Source organism: Notechis scutatus, chromosome 3 (genome assembly GCF_049901735.1).
Source record: "Notechis scutatus isolate UNSWTSFEM ecotype Mainland chromosome 3, rNotScu1.2, whole genome shotgun sequence".
Lineage (NCBI taxonomy): Eukaryota > Metazoa > Chordata > Lepidosauria > Squamata > Elapidae > Notechis > Notechis scutatus.
Window position 1 is genome coordinate 126,942,510 of NC_142011.1, and position 22,953 is coordinate 126,965,462.

At 37.2% G+C, this 22,953-nt stretch overlaps 1 protein-coding gene across 1 annotated transcript in view; it reads right to left on the reverse strand.

The window, feature by feature from the left end:
• MARCHF11 (membrane associated ring-CH-type finger 11) overlaps positions 1-16,541 on the reverse strand; it is a 28,518-nt gene extending 11,977 nt beyond the window's left edge. Inside the window, exons 1-2 of the mRNA XM_026673453.2 lie at positions 16,126-16,541; positions 8,593-8,748 (exon numbers count right to left, since the gene is read on the reverse strand). Of these exons, the coding sequence (XP_026529238.2) occupies positions 8,593-8,610 (18 nt within the window). The 5' untranslated portion in view covers positions 8,611-8,748; positions 16,126-16,541. The remainder of the gene's footprint in view (positions 1-8,592; positions 8,749-16,125) is intronic.
• Positions 16,542-22,953: the final 6,412 nt, after the last annotated feature.

A 22,953-nucleotide genomic window follows, 5' to 3' on the forward strand; every position in this document is an offset into this window, starting at 1 on the left:
GCATAATTAAATATATATTGTTTATATGCACATTAGTCTTTTAAGCATGCTTATATATACAAATTCATTGTGATTAAATACTGTATAAAGTGACATTCAAATAGAATGTGGAGAATTTTTATTCATGATAATTGTAAATAATTTTCCCTTCAGTGACATATTATCTTTGCATGTATAATTTTACACAAAGGGACAAAACAAAGTTTTCCCGGTTCTTCAAAGCAGAACTGTCTCTTATATGAGAGTTATTCTTTTATTCAACCATATACAGTAGACTCATACAAATTTATAACCCATCATTTTACTCAAATGGGCAACTAACATTTCTTTTTAAAAAGTGAAAACATAAATCAAAATTATTACCAAAATTAACAGTTATAGATCTTCTGAAAGAGATACAGAATGGTTGAAGAATGGATGGTAACCTGATTTCTTACAGCCTCATCTTATATATCTGACATAGATTCTATATTTCCACTCTTGGTGACCCAAGTGATGCTGCAGTCACCCTTTCATGGTGTCTGGAGGTTATGGAGGCCTGGATGGGGAACAAAATGTGTCAACTGAATCCTAGTAACCAAATAGCTTTGGGTGCAGGAGTTTGTCATCCTTGACTCTGGATGGGGTGGCACTATCCCAGAAAGACCCAGTCTGCAACTTGGGGGTTCTCCTGGACATGTGACTCCTGTTTGAGGAACATGTGGCAGTTGCAGCTAGTACAGTCATTGCAAAACTTAGTTGTGTGCCAGTTGCAGCCATTCCTAGACCAGGATTCCCTGCACTTAGTTGTTCAGTCCCCAGTCATCTCATCACTGGACTATTGTAATGCACTCTACATGGGGCTACCCTTGAAGAGCATTCAGAAGCCACAGCTGATGCAGAGTGTGGCAGCATGGATAGTTTTGGGGGCCCCAAGAATGGCCCCTGTAGCACCATTACTCTGCAAGCTGCACTGGTTATCAATCTGCTTCTGGCTGCAATTCAAGGTGCTGGTGATCATCTTTAAAGCCCTTCATGGCATGGGTCAAGGTTACTTGAGAGACTGTCTCACCCCACTGGGTTTGCCTGGTACCATTCATGCTGGCAGAAGAGGCATGTTGCAGGTCCTATCAGCCCATGTATTCTGGCTGACAGGGTCCAGAAGGAGGGCCTTCTCTACTATTGCTCCTACCCTCTGGAATATCTTGCCCCCCCCCATGTGAGGTTGGTCCACAACCCTTCTATCTTTTCATAAGGGCTTAAAGACGTGGCTATGCCAGTAAGCTTGGTGCCCCAGTGGGGGATCAATGCAATTGAGGTGGTTGGTTGAGTAATAAGAGATACCTTATGGTAAGATGGATGGCCAATAAATTTTATAAATAAATAAATGACTAAACAAACAAATAAATAAAATAGACTAAACAAGAAAACAAACAAACAAATAAATAAATAAGAGGAAGATTGCTCATCACACTGTTTGAAGATCCAACCAAAAAGGAGGAAAACTAATTTTAAGCGCAAACATTTAACTCCAGAAGAAATCTAGGTATTTGTTGTGTTTTGCTGGTTATCAACATATTTTGGCTATTGAACTGAATAGTTCAAAGTTTATATGAATTGCTTATCATTTATATGAATAGGCGCATACCAGAGAGCTAAAGCAGTAAGAATTTGAATTTCTAGAAATTGTTAGCAGAATTGTGTAAAATAGTATCATGGATGAAATAGCATTGCCAACATTTCATATTCTAACTCTTGATAAGGATACAAACATTATCATAAATACTGATATTTTATTTTAAACTGTGATCCATATATTCCTCAAATTATAAAATTTTACTTGAAGAATATTACAGTTTCAAGTTGATGATGCTACAGCAAGAATCTCTGAATTCAAATAGCTTAATTAAAATAGAATGATGTGCTGAAAAGGATGATGCATCATGATATTTCAAAGACTTAGTAGTATAGCCATATAAATGAAAAATGATATTCTACTCACTCCAGCAATAGGGCATTACATGCTAATTGAGTTGTATTACCAGACTAACCGACTGGAATTAACCTAATGTACTTTTGAAAAAAAATATTTGTTTGTTAGTTTGTGTTCTGCTTTTATCAGTGGACTAACTCAAGGTGGAAAACATATCCAATACACCTTCCTCCTCCTATTTTCCCACAACAACAATGCTGTGAGGAAGATTGGGCTGAGAAACAATGATTGGCCCAAAGTCACCAGCTTTCATGGCTAAGGTGGTACAGCTTCTCACTAACCATTAGACCAAAGTGGCTCTTTACACACCATACTAAAATTGGGAGATACATTTATGTAGTTTATAGGCTATTCAATTCATAAATAATTTTGGGTAACAAGTTTACAAGTTTAAACCAACACCTGAGAGTAAAAGGAGGAGGAGGAGGAGGAGGAAGAGGAGGAGGAGGAGGAGGAGGAGGAGGAGGAGGAGGAGGAGAATGATAACCCATGGACTAACATACCAAACATATTAATAAAACCCCTCCCCCATGCTTCTTTACCCAGAGTCTGTTTAAAGGACAATAGGGTTAGGACAACTGAAACCACCAAAGGAACACTATTCCAGAGCATTGCTGCCACAACAGAGAAGGCATACTATCTGGATCAATAACTGTTTTAACTGACACCGTACTAGAACATGTTCAGCATTTAGTTCAACACTCAAGTGATTACCAAGTTTGCTAATTACAGGAATTGATGAACTATCGACAGATATATATCACAGTTACCACAGATCGAAAGACGTTAGTCAATACCAAAGAAAGGAGACTTAACAGAATATGCAATCTATTATACAATGCTCTTAATTTCACATCCTAACAAAATGATGCTTAAGGTTGTCCAATGCAGATTAGGGCCTCACATGGGAAGGGAGAGATGCTAGATGTTCAAGCTGGTTTTACAAATGACCAAAAAACAAAAGGCATTGCTGTTGATGCACACAAGATAATTTAGAAAGTCAATATATGCCTCATTGGTTATAGAAAGGACTTTGATTGTATCAGCCATGAAAAGCTACTTGGGGAAAATGGGATCCCAGAACTTCTCATTGTCCTCATGAGAACCTTATACACAGGAAAGGAAACCGTAGTCAAGAAGGAAAAAGGATAAAACAGACTGGTTCTAAGTCAGCAAAAGAATGAAAGAAGGTTGTATACTCTCCCCTTATTCATTCAATATATACACTGAATATATATTGAGAAGGGTTGAACAAGAATAAAATTAAACTCTGGTTTTAATACTAGAGGAACAATCATGAATTACCAGTGCTAAATTGAGGATACTAGTCTGATAGTTTATTACATTTTGGACCCATTACACAAAGACCCAGAACTCTTCAGAAGTCTAAAATGCTGGGAAAGGAAGAAAGAAAAAGAAAATGATTAGCAGCAAAGTGGATGGACTCAATTACAGCAGCAATGGTTATACCTTTGAAAGATCTGAAGGGCCAGGCTGGGGCAGGTCATCCTGGAGAAGGTTTCTCTGTGTAATTTCTAAGAGTCAGCACTGACTTGTGTCATCATTTATCAAAGCAGGTGCATTCTAATTAACTCCTTTTTTGTTTTGGTTCTATAATGTTGCTCCTAGAATTTCTCCCTTGGAACACATTCTGGGCCCAATTTTAGAAAATAGAATTACTGTTTATTTAAACAGAAAGTTATATAGTAATAAATAAAGCAACATGGAATAAATAACTGATTCCTGAACTAGATGTTTCAGACTACAGTGATTATAATTCCCAGCCATTATAATTTGGGATTAACCAAATAGTCCAAAATATCTGAGAGTACCAGCTATGGGAAAGCTGGAGTAATTAACAACATTTTGAAATCAAAGTAGCCCAGTAGGAAATGAAAACTTTGCATTTGCAATTTGATGAAGAAATAAAGATTTCACAGCAGGATTTTAATAAAGTGCTTCCTAAATTGTAGAACCTCTACTGTGGGGGAGTCTATATGACTATCTCACCACTGGCATTTTCGTGAGCAGTTAAGATGTGGCTTTTAAATAATATTTCTGGCCTAGCTTATTATCATTATTTTGCTTTCTGCTGTAAATTTTCTGTGGCTGTCAATAGTTTTATATTTTAAATGATTGCTTTTAAATATTGATTAAAAAAGGAATTTATGGTCACTGATAAATTAGAGGGAACATGCATAATGTGGCTTTTGGAATTCTTTCCAATCCCTTAATAGCAGCTCCACATTGGGCCACATGATCAGGAGAGAGGAGGGAGGGACTTAAGAGTGAAGAAGGGGTGTTTTTTTCTGGCATTTTGCATTGAAATCAGGTCCAGTCCATTTTCAGACTAGACATTTCTACTGGTGTGTGGGAGAAACAATTCAAATATATGAATTATATCTGTCTTAACACTGGTGCTCTGTTTTGGGATTGTGTATATGCAACCACTGCATTTTCTAATTGTTGTGAGCTTTTCTGTAAGAGTCAACAGAAAAACAAAATATAATGCTACTAAACAAATTAATAATTAACATTTGTCCTATTACTGTAATAGTAATAATATTGAAAACATGTTAGAAATGACCACAACATAAGATATGCGGGTAGGCTTAGCTTAGACAAGAAAACAGAAATCTTTAATACTGCCCTCTTATCTCAGCTAAATTCACCCGAACAATTTAATGGCCAAAATATGGAGAGCATATGTTATGCATCCTTTTTTTTAGGGAATTACAATGTTGAAAAAAAATGATAAGAGATTTTGGATGTTCAGAATATATATGTTACAAATACTAGATGCCAACTTCATTGTGTATGCAAGAGACGCAAAGCCAAAAATAATTTGCTTGCAGCATGCACAGAAATGAGAAAACCCAGGGATAAGAAATGCTTATCCCCTATCCTATTCAATCAGCTGAGTTCCGTTAATCCTACAGATTTAACTAAGTAATGAGGAATAGTCAGACTTGTAGACTTCTGGGTAACTGTTACTTTCATAAATGTAATAGAATGTTCAGTTCAGTATAAATAAAGATGCTATACAATTTTAAACTAGAATTTGTGAGATATAATTTTATTTTGTTGTATCATTTTATTCTATTCTAATGTAGGTATCCTAATGCATTTTAGGATTGCAAAAATATAGATGACCATTAACCCAGAGAAAAGAGGTAGAAAAGTCTGTACTTCTTTTCTGATACGTATGATAGCTAAAGAAGATGGATAAAATTATTTTAATTGACAACAAGAAGCATATTAATGTATTTGCTTAATTAATAGCAGTGCTTAATTAAGACTTGAAGAAAAGCTAATAGCACAGTTTAATGAAATTTTCCTTTAACATTAAGAGTTTATTAAAGTGAACTAGTAGTAAGAAATAGTAATAAGTGGTTGTAATTGTCTGTTCTGAACCATTTGCTTCCCCCATCCCATGCAGTTCAGGGTTGTTCAGGCTCTAATCTTTGGTCCCTCTCTGGAATATTCTGCCTCCTTCCTAGGAAAATGCAGTACTACTGCCAACATCCCCCCTCACTCCTTCTTCAAGTACATTCCAAATTAAATTATATTCCAAGTTAAGAAGCAGTAGAAATGGAGGGCTATTGGTTAGAGAAGGGATTGCAGATAGTTAATATGCTATAATGGTGAGTTGGAGATGGTTTAGAGAGATAAAAAGAAAAGGAACAAAGGGATAAGAAGAGAAGTCACACAGAAACTAAGAACCACAAGGCTCAGGATTAAAAGAAAAAATGGTGAACTAGGAAAGGGAAGTTACTGTTAGAAATATGGATATGTGTAAGTAACAAATATGGAGAAATTGTTAATCAATTCAGCAATCTATCAGAATAAACACCTCAGGAATTCCAGGCAAATCTGACCTGGGACAAAGAAGATCTTGTCATTTTGCCAGCTCTTTATTATTCAGAATCCATTAAGAGTAGTGATGGTTATTGGCGCAAAAAAGTGGTAGAAAGTGGTAGAAAGCAATTGTGTAGAATCCATGAGGGTTAGGATAAACAACCAGACTCAGTTGTAACCAAAGAGACATATATAAGCTTAATAATGATAAAATCCATCTTCTAGCTTTTAAAAGATTGAGAAAGATTCTTCCTGTTTGATAGATAGTAAGAAAAGACAATTGCTCTTCCCGTGTAGCCAAATAACATTGGAATAATTTCATTATTCCCTTGTCCTACTGAATATTGCATGTAGCTATTGTATGATACTATTGTACATGCCCTCTGTATTCTGTGAGTTTCCTACATCAGAATAAATAGTACATGTTAAGCTGCTTTTGTTTTTAATCTTTGGCATAATCCTTCATTAGTTTATCATGAGCTAGAGTCTGGGTGGTTATTCTAACAAATCCAACAAAGATTTGTTCACTTCACCAACTGCCCAGCTCTGTGGAAACCTGTGTTCACCTCGCTACCTAACAGGGAATGAAAGGAGGGCAATTTATTAGTCCATTAGTGGGGTTTTGTGCTTCCAATGCTATCTCATTTCCAGGAACTTATTCATATTTTTTATGAATTTAAGCAACACCCAGCTCTCAAGATTCTAAAAGCTTCATAATAAGATTAAAAGGAAAATATATATAAATCCGATATCCACATTTAAAAAAACAGAAGCTTAAACACCACGTAGTCATAACAGTACTAAAAATCAATCCCGAAATGCCTGCTGGAATAAAGTTGTTTTCATTGCTCTATGGAATGCAAATATATTTGGTTCCTAGTGTATCTCTAATGTAGGGTGTTGTATAATCAGGGGATTATGGTACAGAAGGATTGCCTTATGTTCTTTGTCCCTTTGTGTTTTATGGGAACAGGACCCAAAGCATCCCCTTCCTGCTTGTGCCTAGGCCGGGCAGACAGTCTATAAAGTATCCTTGAACTTAAATGTATGTCTTTATGAGCCAAAAAACAGCATTTTGAATTGGATTCACTCACTGGAGAATTGACTTTCAACATTAACATTTGTGCCCACTAAAATTTCTGGGACCTTGTAAGAGGGAATGGGATGCAGAGTACATAACAAAGGCTAATCATATAGTGACAAGGGCATGAGTCACTGTTAGCAGATAGGGCTGCAATCAGCCCAACTGGGCAAATGCCTCTCTGGTCATGGCTTCCATTTCCAGTAGATGCTATAAGTCTAGAAGGACACCCAAAATTCAGAACTGCTCCTTCAAAGGGCAAGAGCAATCATCAGAACCCTGGCTATTTCTGTTTTGTTGAGATTCAGATTAAAGTTGTTTTGGCTCATTTAGACCTATACAATCTCAAGACAGCAGGTCAGGATTTCCACACCATTTCTAGCATGGCTTGAGGTGGTCATGTATAATAGACTATCAATCATGATTATCTTTCCAGATTGAGAAACAACAATCCTATTGATTAACACCTCACAAACAGCACAAATAATCATGAACACAGATTTAACTAAACCACATGAGATACAAAAAGGAACAAGAGAAAGTTGCCCACTATCTCTTTCCTTACTAATTTTAGTTCTTGAAATACTAAATAGAGATATAATACAATATGAAAAGATCACAGGTATTAAATTAAGAATTATAAAAGTTAAGAGCTATTGTAGATGACTTAGTTCTGATTATGGCAGAATCTTTAGAGCAGAACCAATGCTAATAGGTGCCTTGGGTGCAATCCTAAAACATATGGAGCATCATTTGAACACCATCAACATTGAGAAAATCACCATCAGTCAACTCCAAATAGCATCTTTACTTGGAACAGCTAATGATATCAAAAACACCATCAAACAAGAACATCTGCCTATTCCTAGTCCTTAGGAAGAAATTAATAGATGGATAAAATGCCAAATTCATTCTAAACATTTGGCTTGACTGACTATAACAATAATATAGGCAGACATGTCACAATGAACAGCAAGAGTAATGTCCTAACCACTCATCCCCAATACAAATAAATTACTCAAAATAAGACAGCTGCATATCATTGTATGACACAATTAACAACATACTATTGCATTGCCTCAAGATAGGCCCAAACATAGGCTCTTATCCACTGTTTATTTCTCACTATTTTTATTCTACAGATCTCTTCATTCTTTTCATTTCTCAGAGATAAATCAATTGACTTTTCATATTGGCAGCACTCTTGTCACTTCTTTATTCTACAAAGCAACTGGGATTGCCTACCAGGTTACAGGAAAATCCCCAAGCACCCTCAGGAAGCCTTCTGGATCCATCAGCACCCAGGGCAGACCATACAAAAGTCTACCACTTTTGCAAAGAAGAAAGGTAGTATAAATGTAAAGCTTGTATTTTAATTGCCTCATATCTCTGAGGAATTTTCTCAGCTACTTCAACAAAAAGAGAATCTGTCCAGCTGACCTACTTTACAAGGCAACCAGCATATTAGGGAGATAAATTCTCTTTTCTTCCTCTTAATAAAAGGAAAAACCTTTTATTATCTGGAAGGAAATTTTCTGCTGGTATGCTTATGAATTTTTTTAAAGCTAATTGCAGATTGAGAAGATGGATTTTTCTCTAAATTTTAGCATGGGAAGAAAAGGTTAAATGAAATGTGTTACATTGATGTGACATGTTGATAATGGAAATTATTTTATAGTACCTGGCAAGGCCTTTTCATTTTAATTGCTATAACATGGTATCTGTAGCAGCAGAGTTCACAAGTCCATGATCCTCTTTCACTGATCCACTTCAGTAGGCAGAGTTGATGTGTATATCTTACAGAGCCATCACAGCGACAAGGATTTAGCAACTCACCCTAGAAAAAATTAAAATTTTAAATAAATGTTAAACTTTTAAAATTCCAAAATACAACACATTTTTTTTAAAAAAAGGCTTTATTGGCTGAATAAAATTAATGTTTCTTTTAATAACATCATTATGCAGATTCATTTGCAATGATTGTTACCTTTCTTGTTCTCAAATTAATCTCAACTAGGGAATGAAAAATACAAATTTGTAACTAAAAATTCTTCATGTTGTTTTTCTTAGAATTGAGTTTGTTCCATATTTGAGGATCTATTTTTGCACTATGTTTGTTTGGTTCTCACAACAAAGTTTATCAATGTGTGAAGCAACAAGGGGTTTTGCTTTTCAACCAGCTTGCCATAGTCTGAGAGGGCTGAGATGGAATGACTAGTCCAAGGTTACCAAGCTGGCTGTTTTCTTAGGGAGAATTTGGTCTTCTTGCTCCGAGTCTAGCAATCTATACCAAATTGCACTACAACACATAGGCTCTCAAAAACATTCTTGATTACCGTATTTATCTAAAATTGTTTTACAGTCTATTTTTATTTCATCATTTCCAAGAAATCAAAAGTGGCTCAAAGATTGATACAATACAAACATTTATGTTGCCTCATTTATCAGATTTCAGACTTTAAGTAAATAGACATATGCATGTAACAACTGTAAGGATATATAAAAATTCTAGCACAGAGAAGTAATTCAGATTGTAATTCTTAATTATTAGACTACAAGTAGTCCTCAACTTGCAATCATAATTGAACCCAAAATTCAAGTTGCTGAGTGAAAAATTTGTTAAGTCATTTTATGACTTTTCTTGACACAGTGATTAAATTAATCACTGCAGTTGTTAAATTAGTAACACACTGTTAAGTGAATCTGGTTGGCCCTTTGACTTTGCTTGTCAGAAGGTCACAAAAGAGGACCACCTGACTCTGAGACACTGCAATTGTCATAAACATGAGTCAGTTGTCAAGCATCCAAATGTAAATCATGTCATGAGTGCTACAATGGTCATGGGAGTGCCGCAATGGTCATAAGTGTGAAAAATTGCCATAAATCACTTTCTTCAGTGCCATTGTAATTTTGAACACTCACTAAATGAACTGTTGTAAGTGGGGACTATCTGTATGGCATCTATGAAAAGAGAAATATTATGATTCTGAAGATACATATTTCATTCTTTCCCATTTAGGCTTTCAATGTAGATTCTACTCTGAATGAAGATTATTGTGTCAGCAGATGAAGACCTGCTCTAAAATAGAATATAGTGTTCTCGGTCTTCTCAGGTTCTACTGAATTTGGTTCAAGATGTGAGAAAGATCAAGCTCTCACAAAAAACACTTCCCTCATACCAGGCTAAATTTATGAGCAAAGCAGCTAAGAGTTTTTAATTGAGGAGATTAAAATTGGTTCTGCCTTTCTCTTTCCGTTAGATTGCTGTGACTGCCTCTGAAATCAATGGAGCAATGAACTCAACCCAACCTTGATTCACAGACCAAGCTGCAAGGGAAACAGATAAGTTTGTCTAGGTCAGGAAACAATATATTTAGCATAGATGTCAAATTTCAGAACAGCCATTATTATCTAGACATGAAATTATATGTTAACAGAAAAGATGGCCAAGTAGACTGCCAATTAAAACATATTAAAATGATTGGAGAAAAATGCACACTGCTGTGAAAAGAGAATGAGTAGATTATGAAAACACAACCATAGCAGAATGCTTAGCAAAATGCTTGTAACTATCTGGGGGAAAAAATGAAATTTAAAGGAAGTGGAAGGTCAGTTACTGTACCCAAGTCTAATTAATGTATTCAGCTCTATGCACCTGGGAATTAAACTAAAAACAGTAGCACAAAGTTGCAAATTTGAAAAAAAACTATTAAAAACAACAAAAATAAATGGAAATAATATTTTTGCTAATTAAAAATATATATAAAAAGACTACTTGCATAAAATCTAAATGAAATCAGATAGGCAACTTTGCTGAATTTCCTAAGCTTTGATTGAAGTAGCTAAATAAAGCAGCATATTTACAGATCTCAGTAACTCACAGCTTCCATCATAGGATGTTGTACTTCCTGTTACAAAGACTTAGAAATATTGTAGGATCTATCTCTCACTACTTATTAGAATAATTAGAAGTTGCTATGTGGAGTTGGTATCTGGTTCGTCTACAAGCATGTTTTGAAAGATAATGTAAAAAGGGACAGGAAATAAATACAGAATTTCAAATATGTAATTATGATTCTTATATATTAAACAATTTAGACACCACAGCCATATTTAAACACTTTTAATGTCACATTACTTCAATAAAGTTTTTTGCTTTCGTGGACCTACTCACTGGCCTGGTTTATGTATATTGCTACGCTAAAGTGTGATTTACCTAGTTGAACAAACCCAGACAAGTGAAATTCAAGCAAACGAGTCTTAGTATGATGCATAAACACACTCTGCATATAGCCATAACTCTGAGAATGTTTTACTTATGGATGGATAAACCATTAGTTTTATTTAGAAAGAAAATTATTAAAAGTCAGCAGTTTTTATTAAAAACTAGACAACAATCTCTGACCGTTTCAGAGATTTCCCTTCCAGATTCCTCAATGCTTTCAGCTGATCATCATCTGCATCTCCTCTGTTAGGAGATGAACTTCTCTTGGGCATCTTTTTCTTATTATTTCCCGAGAGACTAGGGCTTTGCCAAAGAGTCTTGACACTCTGTCCATAACCAGTCATCTCCCTCCTACCCATATGCCATCTCTCTTGGATTTTGCTTCTATTGCCCCAGGAAAGTCATCTGTTTTCTGCTCTCTCTCTTTCTACAACCACAAACTGACAACTGCTCCACACACATCAACATTTCTTCTGGATTTTCTTTCTGGCTTTTCTTCACCAGCCATTCCCTTCTACAATAGTCTTTGTAGTTGTCATTTTGTCTCATTTCTCCTTTCATTTTTTTCCCCACTCCTCCTCTCGCTCACTCTCCAATTTTGGGTTAAACTAGTATCATGTTGTCCAGCAACTAAGGAGATGAGTATTTTCATCCCAGGGATCTAGATCTCCACACCTATATGCAAGGCCTGACCAATGGCAATGCTTCCTATGTCTGCCCCACAACAATTCTGGCTAGCAGCGAGGTCAACAGATCAGCCCTTGGGACAGTACACCTGTCCTTCAAGGCTAGAATTGAGCTTCTTCTCTTTTTCTCACTGCATTTGCTGACACACACCAGCATAACAATTACAACAGATCACTAAAAGCATGCCACAATGCCATTAGTCTTCTATAGGGTGACCATTCTCAAGAAACTTCTAAGAAGATTGTAAAATTTCTGTCAATTGCTATAGCTGATAGAAGTCACCTAGTTTCTCCCCTGTGCTATTGTTAACTGTATTTTCTTGTAATATTTTCAAGATTTTCTGTCAATATTTCTCTTCTTTTACTGTATTTATTGTACAGTTGGTCTTTTTCTTGTATTTGGTCTTGGATCATAAATACATTTTAACGTGACATAAAGTAATATTAGTTAAAGAGTAGTTCACTGACATAAAGTGGGACCCAGCTCCATGGGTAAATGTGAAATGAAAAGATAAAATGAATTAAGTAGGACAAAGACAGAAATGAAGAATGAAACTTTTTTGTAGTTTAAGGGTTCAAAGCTTAATTCAAGGTCATTAACTGATAAATGGGATGTTGTGAGAAAATGCTAATGCTATTAATTTTAGAAAAATCATAGCATTCATTAATGAAAAATAGTATATAAGCAATACTTATAAACAATAAGCAATACTTTTAAACATTCAAGAAATAATGAAAAATGGATGCTTTTTCTTTCAAAATTGGATACAATGAGAAAAAAACTGTTGTTTAATGTCAAAAAATCTTTTCATACTATATTCTTACAGAGAAAATGTGTGAAGATATAGGGCTTCATCAAACACCTACAAAATGCCAACAGTAGGGACTTCATTAATTTCAAGAGAAAGAGTAGTACAGTGTAGAGAGAAAGCATGTCTATCCATGAATTATTATAACATGATATTCTGTGGTAGTGGGAACTTACAATACAATATCTTCCAATTATTCTAGGGACTGAGTAAGTCTGTAACATTGCAAGCGTTCTATCAAGCATCCTGGTCCCAAATTGCTTAATGCTTTATTTGTTATAACTAAAATTTGGCTTGAATGCTAACTGGCAGCTAGTGCAATTGCTTCTACAGAAATTTAACATGTATGTGAACAGGCATTCTACTCAGCAATATGGCTGCTATATTATGCCTAGCTGTAACAACCTGATCAAGGGCAACATTAGTTCTATGAACACTACATTACAAAAATGAAACATAAGATTGGCAATACATGCACAACAGTAGCTTGGATGGTTCTGTTCAGGAAAAGGCATAATTAGTGCATGTACCACAGAAGTTATTTGGGCATTCAGTGACAGCTCTGAGTTTATGGCTACATTCAAATGACAAACAAATTCTTGTTGAGGGATTGCAACCAATTGAGAATTTGGGAACTGCCAACGTAATCTTCCACTTGTGAAGATTTAATACAGATTTTTTGAGGTCACTAATGTTCATAAAAGCTGTGTTTCTGAATAAATCAATCATTATTCTGAGAGAAACATCTGCTGTAGGAAAAATCAATGGCAAAAGCCAATGGGGAACATTATACATTTTATTTAAATAAATTTATTTTTAAATTTTACAAAAACTGCTCTTTTATCAACACATGGGCATTGACTTCATGATATTAATTTCTCAAATATATTTCCCCAAAAAGATTTTATCTTAATAGGACAAAATTTTCTGAACAGAGAGACAACCTCTTCAGGAATAAACAGATCACTGACTCCTTTAGAGCTAGTGGAACTATTCCATTACATAATGCATCTACAACTCTCTGTATCCATTCAGAGAATAGACATTACAAACATCTTGCCCATATCCTATGAAATCTGAAAACAATCCCATTCATTTACCTCAGATGACACGTACTGGACACTTCAATACAATGCATATCAAAAGCAATGCTTTAAGGAGCATGAAAATAAGTTATTATATCCTCAAAACGTCTCACAAATCTGTTACAATGGGTGTCTGAGAACCCCTGCACTGGGCCCTGCAGAGTAAATGACAATTAAAAATTATTTGTTTATGGTCAAGAAATTGACCACTCTGAAGAATTATGCTTGGCTACATAAGAAGGCAATGGAGGATACAAAATAAGCGTTTACAGCCCTCTCTAAGTGGTTTACAGAATCAGCATATTGCCCCCAACAATCTGGGTCTCCATTTTACCAATCTCGGAAGGATGGAAAGCTGAGTCAACCTTGAGCCGGTGAGGATCAAACTGCCAAACTGCCAGCAGCTGACAGTCAAAAGAAGTAGCCTGCAATACTGGATTCTAACCACTGTTCCACCATTGGTCTTCAACATTGTCGAAAAGGACATTTAGTGATTGTCTCAATGGCTCTTTCAGGGTCTAGCCACATATATAAAAATCCTAAGTAAATGAACCTATCATCTTAGAAGCTGAGGAGCCTAATGTAACATGAGGCAATGGATACAGACCTTTACATTCCTGATCTAATTGTAGAAAAGGCAAGACTATCTAGGATTGGGACCAATATCAGATCTGGATTAAAATATAAAAGATTGAAAGCTGGAACTGAAACTAAAGCCTATTATGAGATGTCCCTGGATGAGACAGGAAAATTACTTGGGTATTCTGCCAATGGCACCATTTCTAAAAATTTTCTGACTCTCAGATGAAATATGACATCTTCTATCCTTGAATCTGATATTTTTGGTACTACTTGCTGGAACTTTAATTCTTATCATGAATTAGAAACATTACTACTGCTTGGTTCCCTGCTATTCTCAATCTCAATTTTCAGGATGATGTACAATTTACAACCATTAATATCTCTGTGATTTACAACCCACTTGTTTGCAGTTCATTGAACTGAGTTAAGCTTTGAAAGGCCCTTCTATTTTCCCATTCCATATATCATCAGAAACATTAATGGAATAACTGATTGTGCTTTAGGAAAATACACCAAAAATTCAAGAATCCATCAGATTTCACAAACCTCTGGAGTCAGATCATTTTAATAGATCCTGCTTCAGCATGTAGGAAATGAAACTGTGAAATGAAACTTCATCAGATGTTAATCCAAGCATATACTAACTTCCTTAGTATCCATGCAGAAAAAATATCTACATCTAAGGGGTACACATCCTAAAAACCATGTGAAAACTTGCCACAAAAGTATACTTTTTACTGTGGCATTGGGATAGCAATAATATTTGCTGTATTAAATTACTTTGTTCTAAATTAAAGCTCACATTGAATCAATTTTTATTTTATTCCTGGTCTTGTTAACTATTTTGGAATGTAATTCTTGCTATACATACAGTAAATGTGATTCTTGATCTGAATGAAGGTGCATCCTGATCTCGGCTGCACTCATATTGATACTCCCATGTAAAAATTAACACAGGCCAAGTAATAAATGTCTACATAGGCACACAAACACATATATCACAATATTATTTCAGTACACAAAACTAGACTGCTATAAGGTGGCAGTTCACAATTTAAACTGATCTAAGCCACCTATTTATTTAAATGAGTTGCATGTTATCTTGACTGAAAGGCATTCATTCCTGTTAACATTCTCTAGATGTTGCAGCTGTATGTCAGAAAACAGCTGATGGTTAATTAATAACGAATTCTTTGACCTGCAGGTGTATTAGCAAGCCTCTATGGCAACTTGTCATTGTAACAAGAAAGTTACCCTTACTTGTTCTTACTGAATGCCGAAAGGTGCCATCACCATGCTATCACCTCGTCGTATAAGAGGTAGCATGTCTAGTCTGGGAGCTTAACCCCGCCTACTACAATATTATGATGATTCAATCCAGCGGCGAACCGAGAAACCGGATTCTTCACTTCCTCTTTTCTGCAGTGCTTTTCTAAAGCAGCCCCTGGCGCTGTCCGTGGTGCTGATGAGCAGCCCGTGTAGTGACTACTATTTCACTAATCGTACTTGAAGAAGCAATATTCCTTAACGGAGACAAAACAAGCGGGGCGGGGGCGCGTGCGGACCCCCCCCCCCTTTTAAGCTTGTTCCTCCCTGAAAGTCATTTAAGGCATCTTAATCTGTCATTCAGAAGCATGAGACTCTCTGTCTTTCCCAATCGGGTCTCCTGACTATAATTGCTGCCTGATTTGGGGTGGGGGTGGGGGGTAAGGATGGCAGGCTGCAAATCTGCCTGCCCACCCTTGCCAATGGAAGGCTTCCTTTCACCCCCCCCCCACCCCCCCCCCCGCCGCTCCTCTCTGAGCCCGTCTCTACCCCAGCGCTCACCTGCTCAGCGCCCTGGAAGCAGATCTTGCAGATGGGGCCGGCACCGCCCCCGCCGGCTTCCCAGCTGCTGTTACTACACACCGAGCGGGTCTCGGGTTTCTCACTCTGGCCAGTCCCGCCCTTCGCGGAGCGGTTACTGGGGCCCGGCCCGGGCGGGACTCCAGTCGCTTTCCCAGCTGCTGTCCCAGGCGGCACAGAAGGCGAGGTGGTTTTTTGCCGCGGTAGGTCCCCGTCGCCGGGGCTACCACCGTCTCCCCACCAGAGCTCATGGGGGACACCGGTGTCTGACAGCCCCCCCTTTTTTATCACCCGCCTGCCCTGCCCGGTCGCCGCCCCCTCCTGCTCTGCGGAGGGGACACGGCGAGAGCGAAAGAGAGGCGAGGCGGGCACGAGCCGCCTGCTGGCTGGCTGGCTGGCTGGCTGGCTGACGAGGGCAAGCGAAGCGGTGACCGCGTGTCAGCGTCCTCCTCCCTCCCAGCCAGTTCCCCCGGTTTGGTGCGGGCGCGAGATTCCCCGCTTCTGACGCCAGCGACTGCCTCAGAATGCGGTGGGTGAGAAACCGTTAGAGACCGTTACCGGGCGCGAGCGAAAGGGGGAAGGAACACGGAGACGGGTGGGGGGAGTGGGGAAACTCCGCCACCTGCACGCGGCACGTGCCTCCTCGCGACCACCTTCATCCCCTCCACCCACCCACCCCCTCCGACGATAAATGCTCTTCTTTCCTCGGGCGTCTTTTCTACCCCCACCCCCACCCCGCAGCCAACGAAGCAGCCATTCCCCTCAGAGGACGCCAGATGCCTCCTTCCGACTTCACCATGTGGCCTCCTAGGGTCCCAGTGCTCTTTCCTTTTCCTCTCACAGAAGCCCCGAAGGGCCCTCCAAACCCCCAAAGCATTGAAGACCTCTTTTCCTTAAAAGTCCCTTCACTTCTCGCAACTGTCCTGCTCGCCTTGACACAGATTTTCCCCCTGGCACGTTTAAACATGTTTCTCGCAGCTTGCCTTCAGAAATTGGAGGTGCTTCACCACTGGAGGTTTTGAAGAAAAGGCTGGACAGCCCACCTGTCTGAAATAGTATAGGGTCTCCAGCTTGAGCAGGGGGTTGGACTAGAAGACCTCCAAGGTCCCTTCCAGCTCTATTCTGACTTTCATGTCCCATCGTTCAAATATGAAGACTGGCTTCAGACTAACCCTTCACGTTTGTTCAATGACCCTTTAGTAATCATAATCTCAAACTCTCCAAAGTCTTGAGTATAGTAAGAATTATTCCCATGAGTGAAGGAGAAATATTACACATTTCTTTATTTCTACTGGGCTTTTTCTTCCCCATTTTCTCTTAGGAAAATAAGGATTCAGTAAATATTGGGGATGGAAAAGAGATCCAAAATGCATAAAGGCAATATTTCTCTAAATCCAAGTGGCGTTTTAGAAAGTAACTGTGATGTCATCATGGAACATTGTTTAAGAAGCACATTAATTTATTGTATTTCTAGTTTATTCATTTATGCATTTATAAACCTCAGTTAAAGTTAAGGATAATCTCAGTGCTGTACAAAAGCAACAGCTGCATTTGAAGAAAATGTAACACTAAAAAACAATTATATAGAATAATAGAAATACAATGTAATAATTTGATTCATCATCTTCAGGCAGGAGACCCTGATGTCATTTTCTCCTATTCAGAATTAGATTATAATGCACATATTCTCTGTCTCCTGCTATGTTCTCAGTTTTTCCCACTTTGCATGAAGTGCTTATGCACACCCAGTGGAAAAACAATTAACTCAAGAATGGGAGGGGTAGGCTTATCCTCCAACTTACTCAATATTTGACATCTATAGACTTCAACTGAATGTCATATAAGCACAAATGTATCATATGTGGATGCCTTAATTGTCAAAAAGAGAATTTTAAAGCAGACAGCAAATTATTTATTTAAACCATTTGTTAATATATCCTGAAAGGATCATTTGTTAATATATCCTGAAAGGACCATTTGTTAATATATCCTGAAAGGACCATTTCTTCTGCCTGATAAATGTATTTTGTTACACCATTTGCATAGTTTAAGGGGCTGATTTGGTTATTACATTTATATTTTATATATTCATCCAATCTCTGGACTACAAAAATGACAGCTGCATCCAAGGATATAATAATACCAATAAATAATAATATACAATAACAGAAGTACAATATAAAATTAAGTACAAATTATAATTAATATAATATTCTTGGTACCAGGAATTCTAGAGGACTTGTCCCAAAGGCGTTTTGGAGCAGCCAAGTTTCTACTAGCTTTCAGAAGGCCAGACAGTGGATAATACTCTTTATTTGAGAAGCCAGCAGTTTCAAAAAGGAGTATCATCACAAAAATTCTTGCTTTGAGCATCCCTCCCATCATATTTCTTGATAATTTGGGATTTTCAACAGACATTCTCTGTGTCCTATGACTGGGCAGCCAGAATATATACAGAATAGATTCTGTATGTAATAAGTGGTCTTGAGGATATCAGGCTTTGACCCATTTAGGGCTTGGATATCTTGCCCTTGTAAATGTGTCAATAACCAGTGATACTCCAAGAGCAATAGTGGTTTGTGGTAATAATAAGACTGACTTCCACTAAGCATGTTGGCCATTGGATTTTTCACCAACTGAATTTTCCAAGTCGCCTTTAAGGTTGTCCCATGTAAATCTGATATTCATTTATTTATTTAAAATAATGTCCCAGCCAAAAAGAAGAAAAACCATTAAAAGGCAGTGACATAAGCAAGATTCTAACCCAAGTCATGGAGAAAAAGCCTGATTTTCAAAGCTCTTTTGAATATGGCCAGGGTGGAGGCCAGATGTATTTTGAAGAGACGGAGGGTGTTCCAGAGAGCAGTGCTGTGACAGAGAAGACATGTTTCTTAAATCCCATCAGCTGGGCCTGATGGGATCTACTTAGTGGATGGGACCTGGGACATGGCAACTCTGCCCAATTGTACAAGCCAGGAGAAATCATGGAAGACAGTCCTTGGAAAACCAAGTTGTATGCTTTGAGAAACTATATTTTCCTGAATTACATCTGGAAGTCTCATGGTAACCAGTGCAGCTCAAGATACACCCATAATTGCCTATGCCTCTGTATTCTGGATTAGTTGTAGTTTCATGTATAATGCATTACAGAATTACAGTAATTCCTGGACCACAAGGTCTTATATTCAGTTACTCATGCCTTGGTTACCTCCTTCTTGGATTACTGTAATGGGCTCTACATGGAGCTTCCCTTGAAGACCAGTTGGTGCAAAATTGGTGGTGTGGACAGTCTGCACCTACATCAGCATGCAATATGTCTTTGCTGCACAAATTGCACTGGCTACCAGTTTTCCTCTGAATTCAAGGTGCTAGTAATTACCTATAAAGCTCTACATGGCATAGAACTGGGATATTTGAGGGCCCACCTCTCCCAATCACATCTGCCTATCATATTAGGATGTAGAAAAAATGGTGTACTATCCACAAAGGAATTTCATCTGTCAAGGCCCAGAAGGACAATATTTGCTGTCATATTACCCAGCCTTTGAAATGTCATGCCAGCTAAAGTGAGATTGGCTCTGACTTTGTTAGTCTTTTGGAAGCGACTGAAGATACGGCCTGAGGATTCAGTGAAGTTGGTGAAGAGACTGCTAAATGGTTGTACTATTAGGAAAATGAATGGTACACTCTCACAAATCATATGTTTTATGATTTAAATAGTTTTTATTGTTAATATTTTTAAAAAAATGGTTACATTTTTTGGTTATTTTTGTATTATTCTTTTGTATTTTCAACTTGGTAAACTGTCCAGAATAAGGAAAGTGAGATAAGCAACTATATAAACCTAATGCATAAATAAATCATGTGGGAGAAGTCAAGACCATGAGTGATTCTCATCAATGTCCCTTGTTCTAAGTTAGCCCAATATTGGTACCCCAACTGAAATTGGACAAAGGTCAACCTGGACACAGTTTCCAATTGCTATTCTAGAAAAAAAAACAGGAGTCCAAGACAAATACCAGGTAGCAAGCCTGTTGTCCATATGAAGCACAATCCTACAAAGAGTCAAAAATGAGTTGGTCAATGGAATAGTCATTCTCTCTTAGGTTGAGTCTATTCCTCCTTATTCAGGTTCTGACAGTCTGCAAACACTGGATCAAAGCTTCCACAATAACCCCATTCATCTCAAAGTGGAGATGTATAACTGGCCACCATCTGCATATTGATAATATACTTTGTGGGTGATATTTCCCATTGATTTCATATAGATGCATAAAAGGATAGGAGTAGAACCAAGCCCTGAGGCATCACACAATGTATCACCATAGGGCTGAACTTTCCCCACCCAGCTTGAGAACTAACCAGAATGTCTTATGAAGAACTAGAACCACTATAAAATTATGCCACCAACTTCCAAACATCCTAGGCAGTCCAGAAGCATACTTTGTTCAAAAATTCAAAAGCCATCTAGCAAGACAAAGACAGTCATGTTCCTATTATCCAACCTTTGCCCAACTCCTCCATGAAAATGACCAAAGTATTTTTAGTCCTGTGCCAGGATCTAAATCCTGGCTCTCATGAATCTTAATAATCCATTTGTTCTAAGTGTTTTGTAGCTGTTGTTCCACCACTCTCCACATATAGGGGAGATTGGATATAGATAGAACAATATCTGTCAAATAGAAGTGTGTACAAGGCAGGATCTTGAAAATGGAGTGAACACAATGCCTCTTTCAAAGTTGCAGTCATTGTTCTGTCCTACAATGAAGTATTGACAATATTCGATCTCTCCTATGAGAACTCAAAGCAATTGAGATAGCTGCTTCCTTTTAATCATTTTGTTCACACAATAGTCCTATTTCTAATCCTATGAGTGGTTAAGCCTTATGATAAAAGATATGACATATATATTATTATATATGACATATATAAAATTTACCAAGGCAAATTTAGTGTAAAACTGAACATCCAACCACAGTGATGCCTCCTTTTTGTGTTCTCAAAACAATCCTTGCTTGCTCATGAAGATTCTTGAAGAAATTGTTCAAATCATAAGGTTCTGAATAAAAAAATGTATTTAATTTTCTTAACATAGATTTTGAAGGCTTCACAACTCATTTCATTAAAAAATAAGGCTATTATTAAGTAATGATCTGTTTCTATTATTTTTTTTAATTTATTAGATATTTTATCTTTGTATTTATGCAATACTTAAGATACCTTAGAGCAATTACCGTACCAATTATAAAACATAAGAATAAAATAAAAAACCAAAAAGATCAAGAGAAAATTAAAATCAGGTACAAGTATGATTTTGGAATATAATTTTGATTTTTAGATAATTTTATTAACAATGTTTAATGTTTTTATAGTCTTGTTTTTAATGAAATGAGTCACCCAGAATCACTCAAGAGTGAGATGGGCAGTAAATAAATTTAATAAATAAATACATAAAATCCTAACAATTACAATTACAAAAGCTTTACTGAAAATTGCCTTATCTAATTACATTTTAGAAATATGAATCAGGGCTAAGAGATAGGGCGTGGAAGTCTGGAAGTCTCTACATATATAAATAGAGTTTGAGATTGTGGTATCTTCAGAAACCTGACTCTAGGAGCCAATGCACAAAGAATCACACAATTATAAGGGCAATAGAACATAATTCCCAGCTCTGTGAAATAATGCATTTTGCTCCATTCCTGACAGATGGCTGCTCAGTCTCTGCTGAAATATAACTAGTGAAAGGGAGCTCATCAATTATATTGTTCACTATAATTTGTTCTTTTGTCAAATTCCTCTTATCATTAGGCATTTTTCCTAACATTCAACTATAATCTGCTTTTATGTAAGTTATCACTGCTGTACAGCACCTTGCACTCAGGAACAATAGAGGACATATCTTGACCTTTTATGTAAAACTTCTTCAGGTTCAGTGTTATCTCGCTTCACTCACTTTTTTCTCAAGAGTGAACATATCCAGTTGCCTCAGTCGCTCATAAAATTTAATTTCCAGTCCCCTGATCTTTCTTATTGTTCTACTTTGCACTTCTTGCTTCTGCCTATTTCCTGACTATTCAATTGTCCTTAACTGGATTAATGCACCAAAGTACCAGGGTGCCCTTTTTTGTGTCTTTTACTGGGGAAGGATTGCAGCTCTCCTTGCAGTGGCTCATACATTTTTAAAAGTTATTGTGACAATGAACCATGCAAAGATAGGTCAAATATGGGGCAAGGGGCACAGGGTGGTTAAATTTTGTTCATTTCCATCAGTCAGATAGTAGAAAGTGCTGTTCCACACATAAACAGTTCCTAGCAGTGGTAATGAGGACAACTGCAGAGAGCTGTAATTCAATTTATGAGGATTTGGAATGCTTGGAAAATTGGTTGTATGAAACTATCCTAACTCCTGTGTTAGGATCAAAACAAGAGTGACTTATTTCTTTAAGGCCTTTCTCCACTCTGGAAGAGAAAGCTGTCAGTATATTTGTGTCTTAGTTAAGTCAGTATAGATATCTGGCGGATTTTTTATAACAAATAGTGTTTGCACAATCCAATCCCAAACTCAGTTATTGAGTGTACCTGTTGTCATTTTCATACATTGCATTACAAAATTTGAAGTTTACCTTGTCATCCATATTAAAAGACTCCATTTTGGATTTGTGCTAAAATAAGTTTAAAAATGCAAAATGGAAGTAAATTTGGTTAAAGTGTGGCACGATATGTAGGATAGTGGGATTTGAGTATTTATTAACCAAATTTGATTTATTATATCAGTGACCAGACTCTATATGCAAGAAAATTGTATAG